The following is a 19353-nucleotide window of genomic DNA, read 5'->3' on the forward strand; positions in this document are numbered from 1 at the left end:
CTCCCACTGGTCGCAAAACAAGGCTTTGATGGAAATCCTGAGCTATCTTGTATATAAGATTAGATGACCAGGAAGGTTCTAAATGCCATTCCTGCCGGGTGATCTCAACTGGTCCCACGCTGACTTGCAAAAGGAGGGCTCCAGTGTTCTCAGGCTTTGGCGGGAAGATTCGCCCTTGCCTGTTGCTGTCCGTGGACAGCCCAGAAAGTATGCGAGCCTCAGGCTGAAGGTCGCATGGTTCAACGGTGCTCACCGCCCAATCCACAGGCAATCTTACCCTAACCCGCCAGTCGGGAGAGTGGCGGGATGGGAATAGCGCCGCCTTTAGGCTCCTCCTGATTTTAATCTCCATTGAAGACAAATGCAGAGTGATGGTGGCTGGAGTGTAAAAGAATGCAGGAAGATATGAAATTAGGGGCTTGCTTTGTATATCTGTTTACTTAGTTTACTGTCCAAAACAAAATAGCCTATTTACTTCAAATTGTAACTATTTCACTATCCCCAACCCATTTAATCAGTGTAAGCAATGAACACAAAAATAGTAATAAAAACAGTTCTGCAATTATGTTCTTGGCAAAAAAAAGTGATTTACCTGTTCATTATATATGTGACTGCAAACAGGTGAAATATTAAAACAGTGTAGAAAAATGAAATAATCTCGACCCTTTGGGAAATTCTTCAGGATGACCGAGAAACTTAAATAATGTCTGAGCAGTCCTTGAATATTGACTTGAGTCCTTGCGGTTAGGCCTGGGTTTCCTCGGGTCGGCCAGCGTGGACATAGTTCGCGTTGTCCACCGTGTGGCGCTCTTTCGGTTTTCTTTTCTCCTTCTTCTTGCCTTCTTCACCAGAGCTCGAAGCAGTCCCCGTTCGGTGCTTTGAAAACAAAGAACACAGTGAACGGTCCGAGTCTTCGTGGGGAGTCGCAGTTACGCAGATGAATTGTTCACAACAATTCAACATGCAGACGGGTTGCATGATTCAGCGGTAACATTGGGTAAATAATTTAAACGCCGAGAGAGACAGGGAGGTAGATAAACAGACACAACGGCAAACAAATTAACAGATAGGTAGGAAGACATGCTACTTCCACAGTAATAGACAATGGAAGCCATAATCGTGTCATTTCTCTTACGAAAATTCTGGATTAACGTTCGAAAAAGAGCGAGGAAGCTAATTATTCGCAATACACAGGAAATTCACAACCACTGCAACCATGGTTACTAACCAAGAGGGTTGCATACCTTTGGCCTTTAAGTTGGTCTCTTCAAACACGCTTAAGAGGGGAAAGAAAATTGGTCTAATCTCTAATTGGTTAGATAATTGTGCTCAAGAATACAGTATAAATTCATATGTTGCTCTGAGGGACATGGAACTGTACGTTAGCCGGAGACTAAACATATTCGTTGCACAGTATAATAAGTGGCATGATCAGAAATGAACTAAACGAGGAGTCTGCTGTTTACTGCAGAGAGTCTCAAGTATTGCACTTTGATAGGAAAAATAAAGAGAGGCAATATAAACTAAATAGTGCAATTAGAAAGAGAGTGCAGAACAGCGAGACCTGGAGCTGTGCGCACACAAATCTTTGAAGGCAGCAGGATAATTTGACCAGAGATCCTTGGCTTTATAAACAGAGGTATAGAGTACAAAGGAGGTAAGTTATGGTTAAATGTTTATAAAGCACTGATTAGGCACGAGCTGAAGCAATGCGGTCAATTCGGGGCACCAGATTTTAGGAAGGTGTTACAAATGCCAGGTTTTATGAGATTGATGTGTTTTAGGGCTATGTTTTTTAATTTAGGGTAAAATAGAGGAATGGGGAGGTCGGCATGCAACCTGGTCTGAATCCTGCTGACAGCAAACCTGGGTGGCTTGGTTGTTCAAGATTAAAGTAGGACCCATATTGTTTTACAGGGAAGAAGGTGCAAAGTTTTCACAGCTGTAGACAACGGAAGAAGCATTAGTGCTTACAGTAGATAGGTTGTCAGTCTTCATAGTTCCAGGAATGTTTTAAGAATGTCAAATTTAAAAAGCAGGGAATGCTGGAAAAACTCAGCAGGTCTAGCAGCATCTGTGGAGAGAGAAACAGAGTTGGCATTCCGAGTCCACGTGTCTCTTCTTCATGTCAGGTTTTGTAAACGGTTATACTTTAACCTCCTATTTAAGTTCAAGATAGAATGAAGTAGGGAGGCTTAAAGGTAGCTAATTAGCATTTCTACTGGATATGAAGCCCATGATATTCACCTTATAGATGGAAAATGTTTCTGAAGAAACAGTCCATGAGAAACCATTGTAGTATCAGCTTACAGGGTTTTCTTTCTCTTAAAATAACACTGCACCTCACAGACAAGTCAGTCTGCGGGGAGCCTAGAAACAGAAAGGTAGAGGAAACACATCTATGGCTTATCACAATAGAGTGTGGGTGGGAGCTCGTGCTTAGACTGACGAGACCAAATTCATGAATATTTGAAGGAGGCTGAAAGATTCACGAGTGACATTAGTTGTCTCAATTTCTCTGCTCCTCTCACCCACTCTAACCTGTCTCTCTCTGAACTTGCTGCACTCTTTTCTCTCAGGTCCAAACCTGACATTGTCATCAAGCCTGCTGACAAGGGTGGTGCTGTCGTTGTCTGGTGCACTGACCTCTACCTTGCAGAGGCTGAGCGTCAACAAGCAGACACTTCCTCCTACCTCCCCCTGGACGATGACCCCACCACTGAACATCAAGCCATTGTTTCCAGGACTGTTAATGACCTCATCTCCTCTGGAGATCTTCCTTCCACAGCTTCCAACCTCATAGTCTCCCAACCTCAGACGGCCCACTTCTACCTCCTACCCAAAATCCACAAACAGGACTGTCCCAGCAGACCCATCGTGTCAGCCTGTTCCTGTCCCACGGAACTAATTTCTCGCTATCTTGACTCCATTCTCTCTCCCCTTGTCCAGTCCCTTCCCACCTACATCCATGATTCCTCTGACACCCTACATCATATCAACAATTTCCCTGGCCCCAACCGCCTCCTCTGCATCATGGACGTCCAATCTCTCTACACCTCCATCCCCCACCGGGATGGTCTGAGGGCTCTCCGCTTCTTTCTCGAACAGAGGCCCGAACAATCCCCATCCACCACTACTCTCCTCCATCTGGCTGAACTTGTTCTCACACTGAACAATTTCTCCTTAAACTCCTCTCACTTCCTCCAAATAAAATGTGTGGCTATGGGTACCCGACTGGGCCCCAGTTATGCCTGTCTCTTTATGGGGTATGTGGAACATTCCTTGTTCCAGTCCTAATCCGGCCCCCTCCCACAACTCTTTCTCTGGTACATCGATGATTGCTTCGGTGCTGCTTCTTGTCTGGACCTGAAGAAATTTATTAGTTTTGCTTCCAATTTCCACCCCTCCATCATTGTCACATGGTCCATCTCTGACACTTCCCTTCCCTTCCTTGACCTCTCTGTCTCAATTTCTGGTGAAAGACTGTCCACCAATATTCATTACAAGCCTACCAACTCCCACAGCTACCTCGACTACAGCTCCTCACACCCTGCTTCCTGTAAGGACTCCATCCCATTCTCTCAGTTCCTTCGCCTCCGTTGCATCTGTTCTGATGATGCCATTTTCAAAAACAGTTCCTCTGACATGTCTTCCTTCTTCCTTAACCAAGGTTTTCCACCCGCAGTGGTTGACAGGCCCTCAACCGTGTCCGGCCCATCTCCCGCACATCCACCCTCACATCTTCTTCTCCCTCCCAGAAACATGATAGGGTCCCCCTTGTCCTCACTTATCACCCCACCAGCCTCCGCATTCAAAGGATCATCCTCCGCCATTTCCGCTAACTCCAGCATGATGCCACCACCAAACACATCTTCCCTTCACACCCCTTGGCAGCATTCTGCAGAGATCGTTCCCTCTGGGACACCCTGGCCCACTCCTCCATCACCCCCTACACCTCAACCCCCTCCCACGGCACCTTCCCATGCAACCCGCAGAAGGTGCAACACCTGCCCCTTTACTTCCCCTCTCCTCACTGTCCAAGGGCCCAAACACTCCTTTCAAGTGAAGCAGCATTTCACTTGCACTTCCCTCAATTTAGGCTACTGCATTCGCTGCTCCCAATGCGGTTTCCTCTACATTGGAGAGACTAAACGCAGACTGGGTGACCGCTTTGCAGAACACCTTCGATCTGTCCGCAAGCATGACCCAGACCTCCTTGTCACTTGCCATTTCAACACTCCACCCTGCTCTCATGCCCACATGTCCATCCTTGGCCTGCTGCATTGTTCCAGTGAAGCTCAACGCAAACTGAAGGAACAGCACCTCATCTTCCGACTAGGCACTTTACAGCCTTCCGGACTGAATATTGAGTTCAACAATTTTAGATCATGAACTCTCTCCTCCATCCCCACCCCCTTTCCGATCCCCCTTTTTTCCCCAATAATTTATATAGATTTTTCTTTTCCCACCTATTTCCATTATTTTTAAATGTATTTCCATCCATTGTTTTATCTCTACCTTTTAGCCTATTTCGATCCCTTCCCCCCACCCCACCCCACCCCACTAGGGCTATCTGTACCATGCTTGTCCTGCTTTCTACCCTTAATTAACACATTCCTTAGATAATATCACCACCTTCAACACCTCTTTGTCCTTTTGTCTATGACATCTTTTGGCTATCTCCACCTATCACTGGCCCTCTATCCAGCTCTACCTGTCCCACCCCCTCCTTAAACCAGCTTATGTTTCACCTCTTTTCTATTTTTCCTTAGTTCTGTTGCGACTTTTTCTCCAATTTCATATCCAATCCCTTTTTGAAAGTTGTATTTGAATCTGCTGCAGCCACTCTTTCAGAGAATGCATGCCAGATCATACAATTGCAGCATGCATTTTCTTCCTACATGCCAACTCTGACTCTTTTGCCAAAAGAGCTATCAAAAAGTTAGGTTTTAAAGAGTGACAGAAGCCCCCATTCACTCCCATCGTATAGAACGTCAAAGAGCAAGTCTCGTTGCGCATCATCAATCTATCATCATCAATTCCAGTCATTTCCAGACTACTCACGCCAAACTCCTTCACTGAACCCAATCCCATCTGGTCCAACCACATCTCCTTGATTCATATTGTGTGTAATCCAATGTTCTGTACCCTTTTCCATTTTCTGCCAGTATCCAGAACCCTAATACGTTAATTTATTGCCTTTAATGCCCAATGACCCATGTTTCCATTGCAAACGGCCTGTGTTTCAAACCAGTCCCATTCCCTCACAGTAATGTAATCTCCATTTATTAAGTTTCTCTGCAACCCTAAGCATTATGTCGATCTGATACTATATTGCATAGTTTCTCTTTCATTGTAGCTAACATTCTAATTGAAACGTAATGAGAATGAATGAATACATAAGGTGCCTGTTCACTTCTGTGAATTGCAACCAAGCTAGTATCAGATTTCATGGACATCAGCACTATGGTCAGCTGATCGACTACATTCAAGCTAAGTATCTTTAAAAACAGCACGTTAACATGTGAGACAAATGAACAACTTTATGCACACATAAAATGCATTATTAGTCTTAAGTTGCATTTAATGAGATCCGAATGCATGCGCTTTTTAAAGTTCCCGATGCTTTAATATAATTGAATTCAACGAGATCTGTATCAATTAGGCACTTTCTCACGTTCATAATCTAAGACAGCACTGAAAATGCATATATTGCTTTCTGGAAGTTTTAGTCAGTGTTCTACTGAGTCTTGAGTAAACAACATAATGGATATTTTAACGGTAGAAAACTCTAGCAAGGCACTGCTTACCTGACGCTTCCCTTTCGGCTTTGATGCGACAGTTTCTATTGGGGGAAAAAAATAACATTTTGGTTGGCAAAAAAAAAAATCAAATATATAAAATTTAATACGAACTTTGAAAAGAAGAGCATCACAAATATAACAATCCATCCATTGATTTAACTAACATTACCTGGTAGCTTGTCTAGCTAATTGTTTCAGCCCTCAAATGAAATTCAATAATCTCTACATTGCTCACATTTGCAAAGTACATAATTAGAACAATGTTTATTACAGGTCTCCCGGAAACATTGTGCCATTTACATTCAATCAGCATAGTGTCATGGGTTTTACTTTACTGATATGCTAACATCACTTACAATGTTGGGAAAAGAAGTGTGTTTTGCGTCTAGATGGTTTTGTTGATATAAATTACACGCAAATATAAATGTGAGAATGGTTTGGTTCGCTTCCTGAATGTTCAGGCTTTTATTTAAAAAATAGATGAGGATGTGGTGCACCTGTAGGATGTCTAATTTTCACCGTAAACACAGCACGTTTGTTGGTATTTAAAAGTAAATTAATTAAGCGCAAAAACAGAAAGCGCAACGTTTCCCCAGCTGCATCTTAAAAAATGGTTAAATATTTCCAATGCAACCCTTCAGTAGCCTCATTTAAAAGAATACGTTTTCCGTCTCCTTCATATCACAAGCATCACGCCTGACCTGCTGTGTAATTGCAGCATTGTTAGTTTTGGGGAATTTGGGAACAGGAAGAGGCCATTCTGATCCTCAAGCCTGTTCTGTCATTTAATAGCGTCATGGCTGATCGGATCGCAAATCCATTTCTTAACCTTTAGCACCCTTCCCTATCAAAAAGCTACCAATTGTAGCTTTGAAGTTTATATATCCAAAGCCCTTTTGAAAATCCCTATTGAATCTGCTCCGACCAGCCTTTCAGCCCAGATCACAACAACTCACTGGAGTCAAAACAAAAAACTCATCTCGACCTTGGTTCTTTTGCCAATTGTTTTAAATCTGTGGCTTCTGATTCATGGCCTCTCTCCAGTATACCCATCATAGGTATGGAATCAATTGGCTCGAAAGACATAGGAACAGTATATCTGACCTTAATAATAAAACCTAGGAAACATCTGACAACGTTATTTCAGTGAAGTATGAACGGAAATCCCTTAGAATCGATGTAAGGGAAATGTAGCAAAATTGTAAGCGTGAGTACAGTAGGCGGAAAAATAAAAGTGCTGGCACCGAGGAAATAAAAAGGGAAATATAGGAGAAAACAAGGACAAGGTTTGCAAGAAGAAGGGAAGTTTAGACCCTTGAGTCGTGTACAAAATAACACAGAAGTAGGTCAACAAGACTGTTGGTGCCAAAAGAAAATTGGCAAGTTATATTGTAACATGGTAAAAAGCCAAGGACAAAAAATATGATCCAATACTAAAATGCTGAGAGAATATTCAAGAAGGAGTGTCAAGCCCTGAGTGAATTAAGGTGAATTAAGCATGAAGCTAAATAGTTAATATGTTAGCCGAGGGTTTCTTTAATGTTTCACGGGGGAGATGAAAAAAAACAACTACGGCCAAATAGAGTTCTCGTGTGCTCTAAGACTTTGATATTTGGTGGAGTGGCGGGCTTAAAAGGCGGAAAACCGATGGATCCTGAAGTTTTGGCATGATGTCCTGCGTTTATGCTCTACATACCTATTTATGAAACCAAGCTTCCAGTGTGCTTCTTATCAATCTTACCAACTCCTGCCATCTTCAAGAATGTGTTTATGTAAACCCCCAGGTCTCTTTGCTCCTGTGCCTCCTTTAAAATGGCACCAAGTTTGTTTATATCAAATATATCTCCTGTCTTCTAAAAAGGTGATAAAACCATACATCATATCTTCTCTACCTCCTCTTGACAACTTACTTTCCTACCTATCTTGGTATATCGGCAAATTTAGCTACCATAAATTTGCTCCCTTCATCCAAGTCATTGATTTAGATTGTAAATAGTTGAGGACCCATCACTGATCCCTTTGGCACTCCAGTAGTTAGTTTGCCAATCCGAAAAAGACCCATTTATTCCTATTCTCTGCTTCCTGTTAGCCAACTTATTCCACATCCATGTCAATATGTTACCCCCTACACCATCTTCTCTTATCTTGTTTGGTATCTTATCAAATGCCTTTTGGAAATCTAAGTACACCATGTCTACCGGTTCTCCACCTTGAATGTTACTTTATCAAAAAAATGTAACAGATTAATTAAACACGATTTCTCTTTCACAAAGCCATGTTGGCTGACTGATCAAATCGTGATTATCTAAGAATCCTGCTATAACCACCTTAATAATGGTTTCTAGCACTTTCCATATGACAGATGTTAGAGTAACTGGCCTGTAGTTTTCTGCTTCTGCCTCTCTCCCTCCCTGAATGAAGGCTATTAGCTATCTTCCAATCCTCTGGAACCTTTCCAAAATCCAACGAATTTTGGAAGAGTATAGTTAATTCATCTGCTACCTGTGCTGCCACTTCTTTTAAGACATTAGGATGCAGGCTATCCAATCCTGTGGACTTGTCAGCCTTTAGGTCCGATAGTTTGCCGAGCACCCTTTTCTTGTTGACGGTAATTGTATTAAGTTCATCCCTCCATATCATCCCTTGATTTTCACGAACCTTTGGGAAGTTTTCTAACTCCTCTACCATGAAAACAGACACAAAATACCTTTTCAATGCCTCCACCATTTCTTTATTTTCCATTATTAATTCCCAGGACTCACTCTCTACAGGACCAACACTAGATTTAGTTACTCTTTTCCTATTCAAATACTTTAGATACATCAAATACTTGTAAAAGCAAACAGTACACAGCCTCTTCATTGGCATGTCCTTTGCTGCGCCTCTCTGTGGTAGCACATGGAAACTGGGCCCCTCATAGCCCCGAGATCAAAGCTTCAGCTGAACTTGGAGGAGGCATGGCCCCCCCAGACATGCAGTGAAGTGGTTCACCAGCGTGAAGACTCATAAACCAAACACCCGGCTATGGGTTCCACTGCATTGTGGATATCTCAGGCGAAATGAGAGTAAGCCCTGAGAGAAAATCTGGAGTAGACCTCAAAGGGAGACTGATGCCTAACTCTGTAATCGTTCCAGCAACTCCTACAACCAAACTTGTGCCAAATCTCATGCTATACATTCCTTTTGGACCCAACTGAGGAGGTCGTGAGGGGACCCACACATTTCAGTAGTCTAAGGTCTCTTTAAATTTTGTCCAAGCCTGTGCTCTGGAGCGGATACTGCAGTTTTACTGAACACTGGGCTGATCACCAACTCACTTGAGATGGATGGCTGCCCACTGTTGCCTGTTCGATGTCGTGAAGTATTTTGGAGCGGGTAACCTCCCAAATTGACGAAGAGAGAAGCCATGAGGCATAGCATACTTTGACTTTCCACAGTAAAGCATTGCATGAAAGACTCCTTTATACATTATGGTGGGTGTAGACCAAGGATAGTACATTGCCCTAGTGTCTAAGGGAACTGAACAGAGATACTGGGTGGCAACAGAGCAAAGTATTCAGCAGTGCGACAAGGATCCTTATTATTTTTGATATTCTTAAGTGACCTAGACTCAATGCAAAGTCGTTGTTTCAAAGAGGACACCAAACTGAAGGGGGGAGCACAGGGGTTGGGATTAGACTGATGTTAGTTGTGTTCAGTGAAGGAAGAGCAGGGTGGGTTTAACAGTGGCAAGTTACGTTCAGTAAATATTAATGTAAGGCACTGAATTCTGCAAAAAATAGTAAATCCATTTACTTTAAAGATGGAATGGAACTTGTCAAGGGAGAACTGGTAGAGAAAGATTGCTAGGAAGAATGGTTGAGGTGAAGATGCTTGAGTCACTTCAGTAATAACAAACTACTGAAGACAGTAAAATAGTGAATTTAACTCGTTTAGTCAAAGAATGGAGGGATACAGAAAGCAGGAAACTACAGGCTGGTTAGCTTAACATCTGTCACAGGGAAAATGTTAGAAGCTATTATGAAACATGTTATAACAGGGCACTTAGAGAAATTCAGGGTAAGCAGGCAAAGTCAACATGGTTTTGTCAAAGGGAAATCATGCTTAACCAATCTATTGGAGCTCTTTGAAGAAGTAACATGTGCTGTTGATAAAGGGGAACCAGTAGATGTACTGTACTTAGATTCCCAGAAGACATTTGATAGGGTGCCACATCAAAGGTTATTGTGGAAAATAAAAGCTCATGGTGTAGGGGGTAGCATATTGGCATGGATAGAAGGTTGTCTAGCTAACAGGAAACAGAGAGTAGGCATAAACGGGTCATTTTCTAGTTGGCAAGATGTAACAAGTGGTGTGTCACATGGATCAGTGCTGGGGCCTCAATTCTTTTCAATTGATATAAATGACTTGGATCAAGGGACTGAAGGTATGGTTGCTAAATTTGCTGATTACATAAAGATAGGTAAGAAAGTAAGTTGTAAAGAGGGCATAAGGAGACTACAAAGGGATATAGATAGGTTAATTGAGTGAGCAAAGGTGTGATAAATGGATTATAATGTGGGAAAATGTGAAATTGACCATTTAGGCACAAAGAATAAAAAGGAAACATGTTATCTGAGGGATTGCAGAGCTCTGAAATGCAGAGGGATCTGTGTGTCCTAGTGCATGAATCGCAAAAAGTTAGTATGCAGTTATAACAAATAATTCATAAAGCTAATAGAAATTTATTGTTTTTGTGAGGGGAATTGAAAACAAAAGTAGAGAGATTATGCTTCAGTTTTACAGGGCATTAGTGAGACCACATCTGGAGTACTGTGTACAGTATTGGTCACCATATTTAAGGAAGGACGCAAATGTGTTGGAAGCAGTTCAGAGAAGGTTTACTAGACTAATACCTGGAATGGGTGGATTGTCTTATGAGGAAAGGTTGGACGGCTAGACTTGTATCCACTGGAGTTTAAAAGAGTAAGGGTGACTTAATTGAAATGTATATGATCCTGCGAGTTCTTGACAGGATGGATGTGGAAAGGATGTTTCCTTTTGTGGAAGAAGCTAGAACTCGATGTCACCGTTTAAAAATATGGGGACACCCATTAAGGCGGAGATGAGTAAAAATGTTTTCTCTCTCAGAGGGTGTGAGTCTTTTGAACTCTCTTCCTCAAAAGGTAGTGGAAGCAAAGTCTGAATATCTTTAAGGCAGAGGTAGATATATTTTTGATTAGCAAGGGGGTGAAAAGTTTACGGGGGGAGGGTGTGAATGTGGAGCTGAGGTTAAAATCATATCAGCCATGATCTTACTGAATGCCAAAGCAGGCTCAATGAGCCAAGAGGCCTACTCATGCTCCTAATTTGTGGGTTGGATGTTCGTGTGAATGTTTGGTAACATTGGTGTTCTGAGATGATGAGTTAGAATAGGCTGAAGGACTTTTCAGTCAATTCAATTTGTAATCTTATGAATTCCCTTCTGCAAGTGAGAAATCAGTTACCTGCTGACTTTTTGGTGATGTATGCAACGAACTGCCTATGGAGGATGAAAGCACATTGTTAGCAAATATATTCAGCCTGGAGACTGCAATGTGACAAGTTTTCATTTCAACACAGGTAGGAGTCAGAGAGCAAATTGACAGGGAGACAGTGGTGAAGTCACTGAACTAATAATCCAGACTGATGCCCTTGGTTCAGATCCCACCATAGCAGCTGGTGGAAATTTTTTTTTAAATCTAGAATTGAATTATTCTCAGTTTTATGAAGCTCTCATTGATTGTTGTATTCTCTAACATACTGCCATCCTTACCTGGTCTGGCCTACATGTGACTCCAGATCCACAGCAACGTGGTTGACTCTTGTGCCCTCTGAAATGGCTGAATCAGCCACTAAGTTCAAGGGCATTTAGGGATGGTGAACAAATGCCGGCCTTGCCAGCAGCATCCACATCCCACTGAAGAATGTCCCAAGTGAGGTGGCTCATCTACAGTTCAGGAGGAAGCAGAAAGCTAAAGCACACAGAAGTAATCTATGAACTTACCTCTGAAGAGCAATGCAAGCTGCAAAGAAGAACAAAACACACAGAATCATAAACTGGTTATATCTAAATCTGAGTATGTCATTTGCAATTTCAAACCTGATCTTTTGACTTCCTTATGGGGATTTAACTTGCCAAAAATGCACAGTGTGTAACTGAACAATCAGAATAAATAGGAAGATGTCATTCCCTGGTAAGCATGTAACTGTACTAAATAATAACTATTGTGTCATGGCTCCTGTGTAAACATGGCTCAATTCAATGAACAAATTATAAACTAAACTTCATGACCCATAACTGAATGATTAGCCCTTTTGACGGTCCATTGACTCTTAACCACTGCCTAAAATTGGTAATGAAAATCAAAACTCATGAAACTGTTAAACATGTTTGGGAATGATCTTTTGATTCTTTATACCTGCACTCACAAAAGTACTCTTAAACACGATGTGAAATAATGTTGATGCTTTATACCTGAATTCATGAACATACCCATGTCACTGCTTATAATAAATTATTTTTTATCTATTCTTGGGACGTGTGTATCACATTCGTTGCCCATTCCTAGTTGCCTTGGAGAATGTGATATTGAAACATCTGCATGAACGGTTATAGTGCTGTTGGATAGGGAGTACAGGATGTTGACCCAGTGCCGGTGAAGGAACGGCAATAGATGCCCACGTCAGGGTGGTATATGACTTGCAGGGGAGCAGTGGGTGGGGGGGGGGGGGTGCGGGGGTGGTCCGGTTGTGGGAAGGGGGAAAACCACAAAATAACGGTAATAAAAGACAGGAGATTTCGGAAGAACCGGAGGACCGAATGAGTCCATTGATTTTGCAGTCCACGGAAGTAAATTAAGCTGAAGCAGGACAAGGTAGCAGAAAACTTCGTTTAGAAATTATGAGGACCCTGGGAGGATGAAAGGAGTGCATTTAAAATTAAAGTAGGACAGTGGGCAAATCGGTATAGTAGAAGTAATAATAATAAGTTAAATACATTAATAAATACCTTTATTTCTTTGAATGAGACGTACAGACACTATAATTAGTGAAATACAAAGCACTCCTATCACTGCAGCCAACACTCCAATATATATGTAACTGATGGAGTTGCATTGAGCTCTTTGCGGAACACCTAAAATGATAGTAGGAAGAAAAGTCAGACAAGCATTGGCGCCTCAGGAAATGAATACTGATTCTTTCCGTGCACTTGCATTCAAACTCAGTGTGGTTGTTTCACATTAAATGATGGGTTCTCAGTAACAGTCCTTGGTGCATTTGTGCCGATTTTCTGCAACACTCACAGGCACACACACAATCACAAAAACACACATACACACTCTCACACATGTACTGACACATTCTTGCGGACACACTCTCGGGCACACTCAGACAAAACACGCCATCACTAAGAAGTATATGCATACTCCCAGAAACACACACACACAAGTCACCGACACAGACATAGGTACAAATATCCTCACACAGGCGCACAATATCACACATATCCACAGACATACACTCACACAGACATACGCACACACCGCTCTAATACACACGCACACAGGCTCACATTCTCACAAAGACATACCATCTCACACAGACATGCACGTGCAATCGCAAGTCAAATATATATGTACACTCGTACACTGACAAGGCAAATACATAGACACGTACATTCTCACAGAGATAGACACATACATGCACACACAGGTACACTCTCCGATACACAGGTACGTACGCTGAAATATACAGGGAGATAAACACACACACACGCAGGTGCTTATCAGCACGAACACACACGCACACAATGAAAATTATCACATGCTCTTACGGGTTACGGCAAGTTTCGTCCCTGCACCCTTAAGTGTTCTGCCCAGGTTTTCCGCCGCACAATAGTATGTTCCCGAATCACATTCTGTGAGATTCTTGATCCGCAGATATGGCAACAATTTCTGATCTTTGGAATCCTTCATGCCTTCTTCTACTCTTTGCCAGTACATTGAGATAGCCTGGTCTGTTTTCAGGTCATTTTTTAGCCATTTGTAAATTTTAGGCCCAGTGAAATCGATGATGCAATTCATAGTCACGCTGTCGCCTTCCACCAGACTCGCTGAGGGGGGCGTCTGCTTAACCTCTTGCGCTTTGGAGTGAATTCCTGTTAGGGACAAAGGCTCCGGTTTAGCCATTCTTCCTCGCCGCTTCTAGATGTTACTTAACTTTATCAAGATCTGGACTGTTTGACGCGTTTCTTCCATTCGATTTCCTTCCCTTAACCTTAAGGCGCTGAGTCAAACTGGAGTCCGGCACTTGTGACACTAGCATCTCCCTCCCTCTCTCTGCCTGAAAGTGTGTTCGCTCCCCTTGTTGCCCTGGGTTTAAATTGTTGCTGGTTTTCAAAACCTTACGGGGGGAGCTGGTAGGGTAGGGTCCAGAACATAGAGCCGTGCACCTGGGCATTGCCTTTTACACCTTCTAAGGACAAGGGCAGGGGGGAGGGGGCAGTGGGTGGAAAAACGGGAGGGGGTCACATCAGCCGCTGCTGCACCCGCCGTTCGACATTCGCCCCCCACCCTCCCTTGTGCCAGTCTGGTGCCAATTGGCAGAAATGGCATCAGCCCCGGGAGTCCCCGCAATCTCCCGGATTCATTGGAACCCCCTCCAGCACAGAAACGGGGGCTCCACCGGGACTCCGCTAAAACCTTAATATCACCCACCAACCCCCTCTCCCCCAACTCGCGACCTCCTCCCCCCTTCCCGCCCCACCCCACGTCCCCCGCCGCCCCTCCTCAAAACACCCGATCTCGCACGTAAGGGGTGCGAGAACCGTCTCAGAAGCCCAGCTCAGAACACGCCACCGCCCGCCCCATCCAATTGTCAGCCGGGGTTGGTTTTTGTTTGGATTTGTTGAACAGGGGGCCGCTGACTTACCGGCGGTGAAGAGACACGCCGCTAGGAGGAAAGCAGGAATGGGACACGGGATCATTGGCATTTTCGCCCCAGCGGAGAGCTGCCCTTGTCCGAATAAAGGCGGGCTGCCGAGAGAGAGAGAGGGGCCAGGGTACATTAGCAGCTTGAGCGTTCAAACATCACTGGTAGGCTCGCATGAAGGGGGCCGCTGTTTCCTGGTCAAGATACAGATGACAGGATGACAGGGGTTGGGGGGGGTGGTGGGGAGGCGGGGGACTGAAATTATTCAGCCAACAGGGCAAAGCTTTCAAAATGTAACCGCCCCCCAACACACACACACACACACACACACAACTTTATTTCTGATAGGTCTTATTTGAAGTCGGTGCGGTTTCTTTACTTGAAGCCCCGTTCCTGTTCAGCGCTTTGCCGATGCCTTGCCAGGTTCAAGTTGCTATGTGAACGCTAACTACATCTTCCAGCACATCTCCTTCGTCGCCATTGGTCTAAGGAACAGGACAAACTATCCTGCGGCTCCTCCGGCGCTTTGTGTTCTGGTGTTGACGGTTCACGACCCGCCAACTTTCCACCCACTTCCCTGCCCGCTCGCCTAGCCAATTAATGTTCCTCCCGCATGACTCTTTGCCTCCTCCTCGCAACCTACCTTCCCACATCGCTTGGTATGTCAGCACTTACCCCCCAGTCCCCTCGTCTACGTCGTTAATAGAGATTGTCGATAACTGCGGCTGCAGCACTGGGCCGCCAGTAACAGCCTTGCCAGCCTGAGAGTGACCCAGAGTTGTCGAGTTATACAGCACAGGAACAGGCCCTTCGGCCCATCGTGTGCCTGCCGCCCTTCAAGCACCTGTCTATTCTAATCCCATTTTCCAGCACTTGGCCCTGTATGCGATGGCGTTTCAAGTGCTCATCTAAATACTTCTTAAACATTGTGAGGGTCCCTGCCCTCTACCCATCCCCCCAAGCAGTGTGTTCCAGATTCCAAACATCCTCTAGGTGAAAACAGTTTTCCTCAAATCCCCTCTAAAGTTCCTGCCCCTTACCTTAAATCTATGCCCCCTGGTTATTGACACCTGCGCTAAGGGGAAAAGTTTCTTCCTATCTACCCTATTTGTGCCCCTCATAATTTTGTATACCGCTATCAGGTCCCCCCTCAGCCCTCTCTGCTCTAAGGAAAACAACCCTAGCCTATCCAGTCTCTATTCATAGCTGAAACACTCCAGCCCGGGCAACATCCTGGTGAATCTCCTCTGCACCCTCTCCAGTGCAATCACTTTCTGTAGCGTGGCGACCAGAACTGCGCACAAGTACTCCGGCTGTGGCCTAACTAGCGTTTTACACACCTGTGCATTCCCACTCTGCCTTTTACAAAAGTTCTCTTAATAAATTACCGCTGACCCCATGAACCCGTATCATGTGCACCTTTCCTGTGGCTCGTTGCCGAATGTCTTTAGAAAATCCAAATCTACTGAATCGGCTTTCTCCGCCGTGTTAGTTCCATCCTCAAAATTCGTTAATAAATTTATCAAACCCTTTCATAAAACCATGCCTGAACATAAATGTTTTTCTAAACTCCACTTAGGCCACTTCTTTGCTCCCAGATTCCAGCATTTTCCCGGTGACTGATGTCAGGTTGACTGGCCTGGAGTTCCCTGTTTTCTCTCTCTCTCTCTCTCTCCCGTTTCTAGAATAGTGGGAGTCACGGTCCTGCTGCTCCCCAATGAACTGGGACCGTTTCAGAATCATAGAATGTAGCCCGCAGCGTCGTGCGTGAATTATGAGGTTGTCTGGGACTCATTCGGATGACTGACTCTCGTGGCACTGGAGTCAAAAGACTCTCGTGGGTTCAAGCTCCCATCCCCACCCTCACCCACTCAGACCTCAGCGCTCCAAAGCCTGAGTGCAGTACTGTGGGGGAGGGAGGGGGGGGGAGTGCTGCATCATCAGAGGTGCTCCCATGAGATCTCAAGCGGGCTGCTCAGGATGCCCTCGAAAAGCCGTGACACTAACTGCAATTTTTTTTTGTAACATTCCCAAGAAATAGACGGTCCGGTCATTCAGCTGATCCTGTTTACATGGGATGTTTCCCAGGAGCAATATTCCGGGATTTCCTCATGGTTTGGCGGCGCGGTTGGAGTGGCCTCGCTTCTAGAGTTGATGGGAGCTCGCTTTGGGGAGAGGGGTGGGAGCACACATCAATAAGACTAAGTTAAGTGCAAGTTCTTTCTATATCGTTAGCATGTGAAATAGCCCTCGGCAACAGAGCTGCATCGCCCACTGTTTAGTTTTGAGGGGGTGTGCATCCTGTCTAACAGCCGGTTTGTTCCTCATTCTCGGTACCAGCATCCCGCCGAAAGCGAAAACGAACAAGCCTTGAGGAGTCTTCACTCAAAATGCCAGGCTCTTGAGCTGGTATTCCTTTACTCACTGACCTAGTCCCCATTTAGGTCAAAGAAGTTTGAAGAGTGTTAAGACTAAGGAATTTGAACGATTTAGCAAGAATGCTCAACATTGCTCAGGCGGGTAGTTTGTTCAATAGGCTATTGCGGTTTGAATGTCTGTTTTACCGGATCAGCTTTATGTAGAGTTGGTCGGCCGAATGGTCGACTCCTTTTCCTACTTCTTATGTTCTTAGGTTTTCCAGGTGAAATGAGCTACACATTTTGGAAGGGGTGGAGGTGAGGGTGGGGTTGGGGGGGGTGGGGAGGGGATGAGTGGATCGGCAGAAGGGATGGGAAGAGGTGAGGAGGCAAAGGGGAGGATGGAAGGAGAGGGGGGCCAAATGGAGAGGGGGAGGGGAGAGGAATGGGACGGGGAGGGAGAGTGAGGGAGCCGAGGGACAGTGAGGCACTGTGAGGGCGGGAATAGCGGAGGAGGGGAGTGGACGGGATAGGACGGGGAAGGGGAGCGAAAGTGAGGGAGAGTGAGGGGTGAGATCGGAGGAGGGGGATAATGAAGAGAGAGGGAGTAGGAAAGGGAACGGGAAAAGAGGAAGAGGAGGGGTAATGGGAATGGCGAAGGGGATGGGGTGAAGAGGATGGATGGGGAGAGAGGGGACGGGAGGTTAAGGAAAAGAGATGGGAGGGAACTTGTAGTAAATGGAAGTGAAGAGGCGAGGAGTGGAAGGGATGTGGAGGGATGGGGTGAGGGAGGGGAAGGGTTGGAGGAACAGGCAGTGAGAGGGAGAGAGAGGGGTTAGTACGGTAAGGGGGAGGGGGTAGGAGGGAAGGGACGGTGGGGCGGCGTGGAGGGCCAGATTGGAAGAAGAGACGGAGGAGGGGAGATGGGGAAGGGAGAGCGAGGGAGGGGAGCGAGGGAAACGAGAAGGCGGGCGAGAGAAGTGGGTGGGAGAGGAGGCAGGAGGGGAAGAACCTACGAGGAAGGGGTGGGAGAGCAGGGAGAATGTGAAGGGGAAGGGGTGGGAGGAAAAAGGAGGGGGAAAGGAGGAGACAAAGTAGGGAGAGTACAGAAAATGGAGAGAGAGAGGGAGCAGTAAGTTTTCCCTTGATAAGCAAGCCTGCAGCGAAATGCAACTGAACCGCTCCAATTAATAAATGACACGGGGACGGTGCAGGAGTGATTCTGGCTTCTTTGTATGGCAACATTGTAGATGTGTCCAGGGAGATTCCTTCTGTATTTTCCAGAACGTTTCCTTTTAGATCCGCTAAAGAAAGGAAAGCATGCAAGAAATATTCTCAAACTGATTTATGAGGTCGCCACAGTCATCTGGAGAAAGAAAATTAGCCCCGATGAACTTCAAGCTCCCAACGCCTATTACACAGAAAAAAGCAAAATGACCTTAAATCCGATAAAAAAAAACAGTTTAGCACACACAAATTTGCGGGGCTAGGCAGAGAGGGCGGGTGGGGGAGAGGGACTAAATGGAGAACTCTTACAAGAGATACGATTACTTGTTACAGAGGCGAAGCTGTTTTCTACATGCGGGGGCGCATCTGCATTAAAACAATACATGAGTCACAATTTCTGCTGATGAGTTATTCGCAATGCCAAATATTCACAAGTCCTATGATCTTAAACTACAAGCAAAGCGAAAGCAAGTGACCCTGCTACTTCCCGCCACCCCCGACCTTTGCAGAGTGCAGTTTAGGAGAAAGTTGCTCTCTGGCCTATGGGCCGGCAGGAAAAATCGCAATGCCCTCAGCCGGTGGCCCCGGTGCACCCCACTCTCGGAGAGTCAGCGTGCACAAAGCAGCTCAGCTCCCCTAGACAAGTCGCCCGCTCAGCACTCACTGGACGGTGCCTCAATGAGAATCACGACCTGCATAAGAGAGCATTTTAACAAGGACCTGCCGCTTTCAGAACCTGCATTGAGTGACTCGTTGATTGTCTAAATGCAATCGCATCACTTACATGACGGTGGTGCGCTCCCTCAGGCAGTGAAACTTCCATCTGGATCAAATCTTTAAACAGGGACAAGATATCTTCATCGATGTGCGGCGAAGGTTTCTTTACGACGATATTATTTCACCACCAACCCCGCGGAACCAGCGAGGCCACATCCTGCTTATATAATTTTCCATAATGTATGAAACGGTGACTTTAACCCTCGACCCCATTTTAATGCCAACTTGAAATGTTG

General features: G+C 45.1%; 1 protein-coding gene across 4 annotated transcripts; it reads right to left on the minus strand.

Annotated features, from left to right (window-relative positions):
• Nucleotides 1-411: 411 nt before the first annotated feature.
• On the minus strand, nucleotides 412-19337 carry LOC144695333 (uncharacterized). Of its 4 annotated transcripts, XM_078566231.1 has the most exons (7): nucleotides 14757-14912; nucleotides 13660-13983; nucleotides 12835-12960; nucleotides 11830-11848; nucleotides 11291-11325; nucleotides 5811-5845; nucleotides 412-876 (listed from the first exon to the last, which is right to left on the minus strand). In XM_078566231.1, exons 1-7 carry the CDS (start codon nucleotides 14890-14892, stop codon nucleotides 745-747), a joined length of 807 nt encoding a protein of 268 aa, XP_078422357.1. In that variant the 5' UTR covers nucleotides 14893-14912; the 3' UTR covers nucleotides 412-744. The 4 variants fall into 4 exon arrangements, with proteins under 4 accessions (XP_078422357.1, XP_078422359.1, XP_078422356.1 ...); XM_078566233.1 differs by lacking the exons at nucleotides 11830-11848; nucleotides 14757-14912 and adding an exon at nucleotides 19125-19337; XM_078566230.1 differs by lacking the exon at nucleotides 11830-11848.
• Nucleotides 19338-19353: the final 16 nt, after the last annotated feature.

The sequence above is a fragment of the Cetorhinus maximus genome, chromosome 21 (assembly GCF_964194155.1).
Source record: "Cetorhinus maximus chromosome 21, sCetMax3.hap1.1, whole genome shotgun sequence".
Lineage (NCBI taxonomy): Eukaryota > Metazoa > Chordata > Chondrichthyes > Lamniformes > Cetorhinidae > Cetorhinus > Cetorhinus maximus.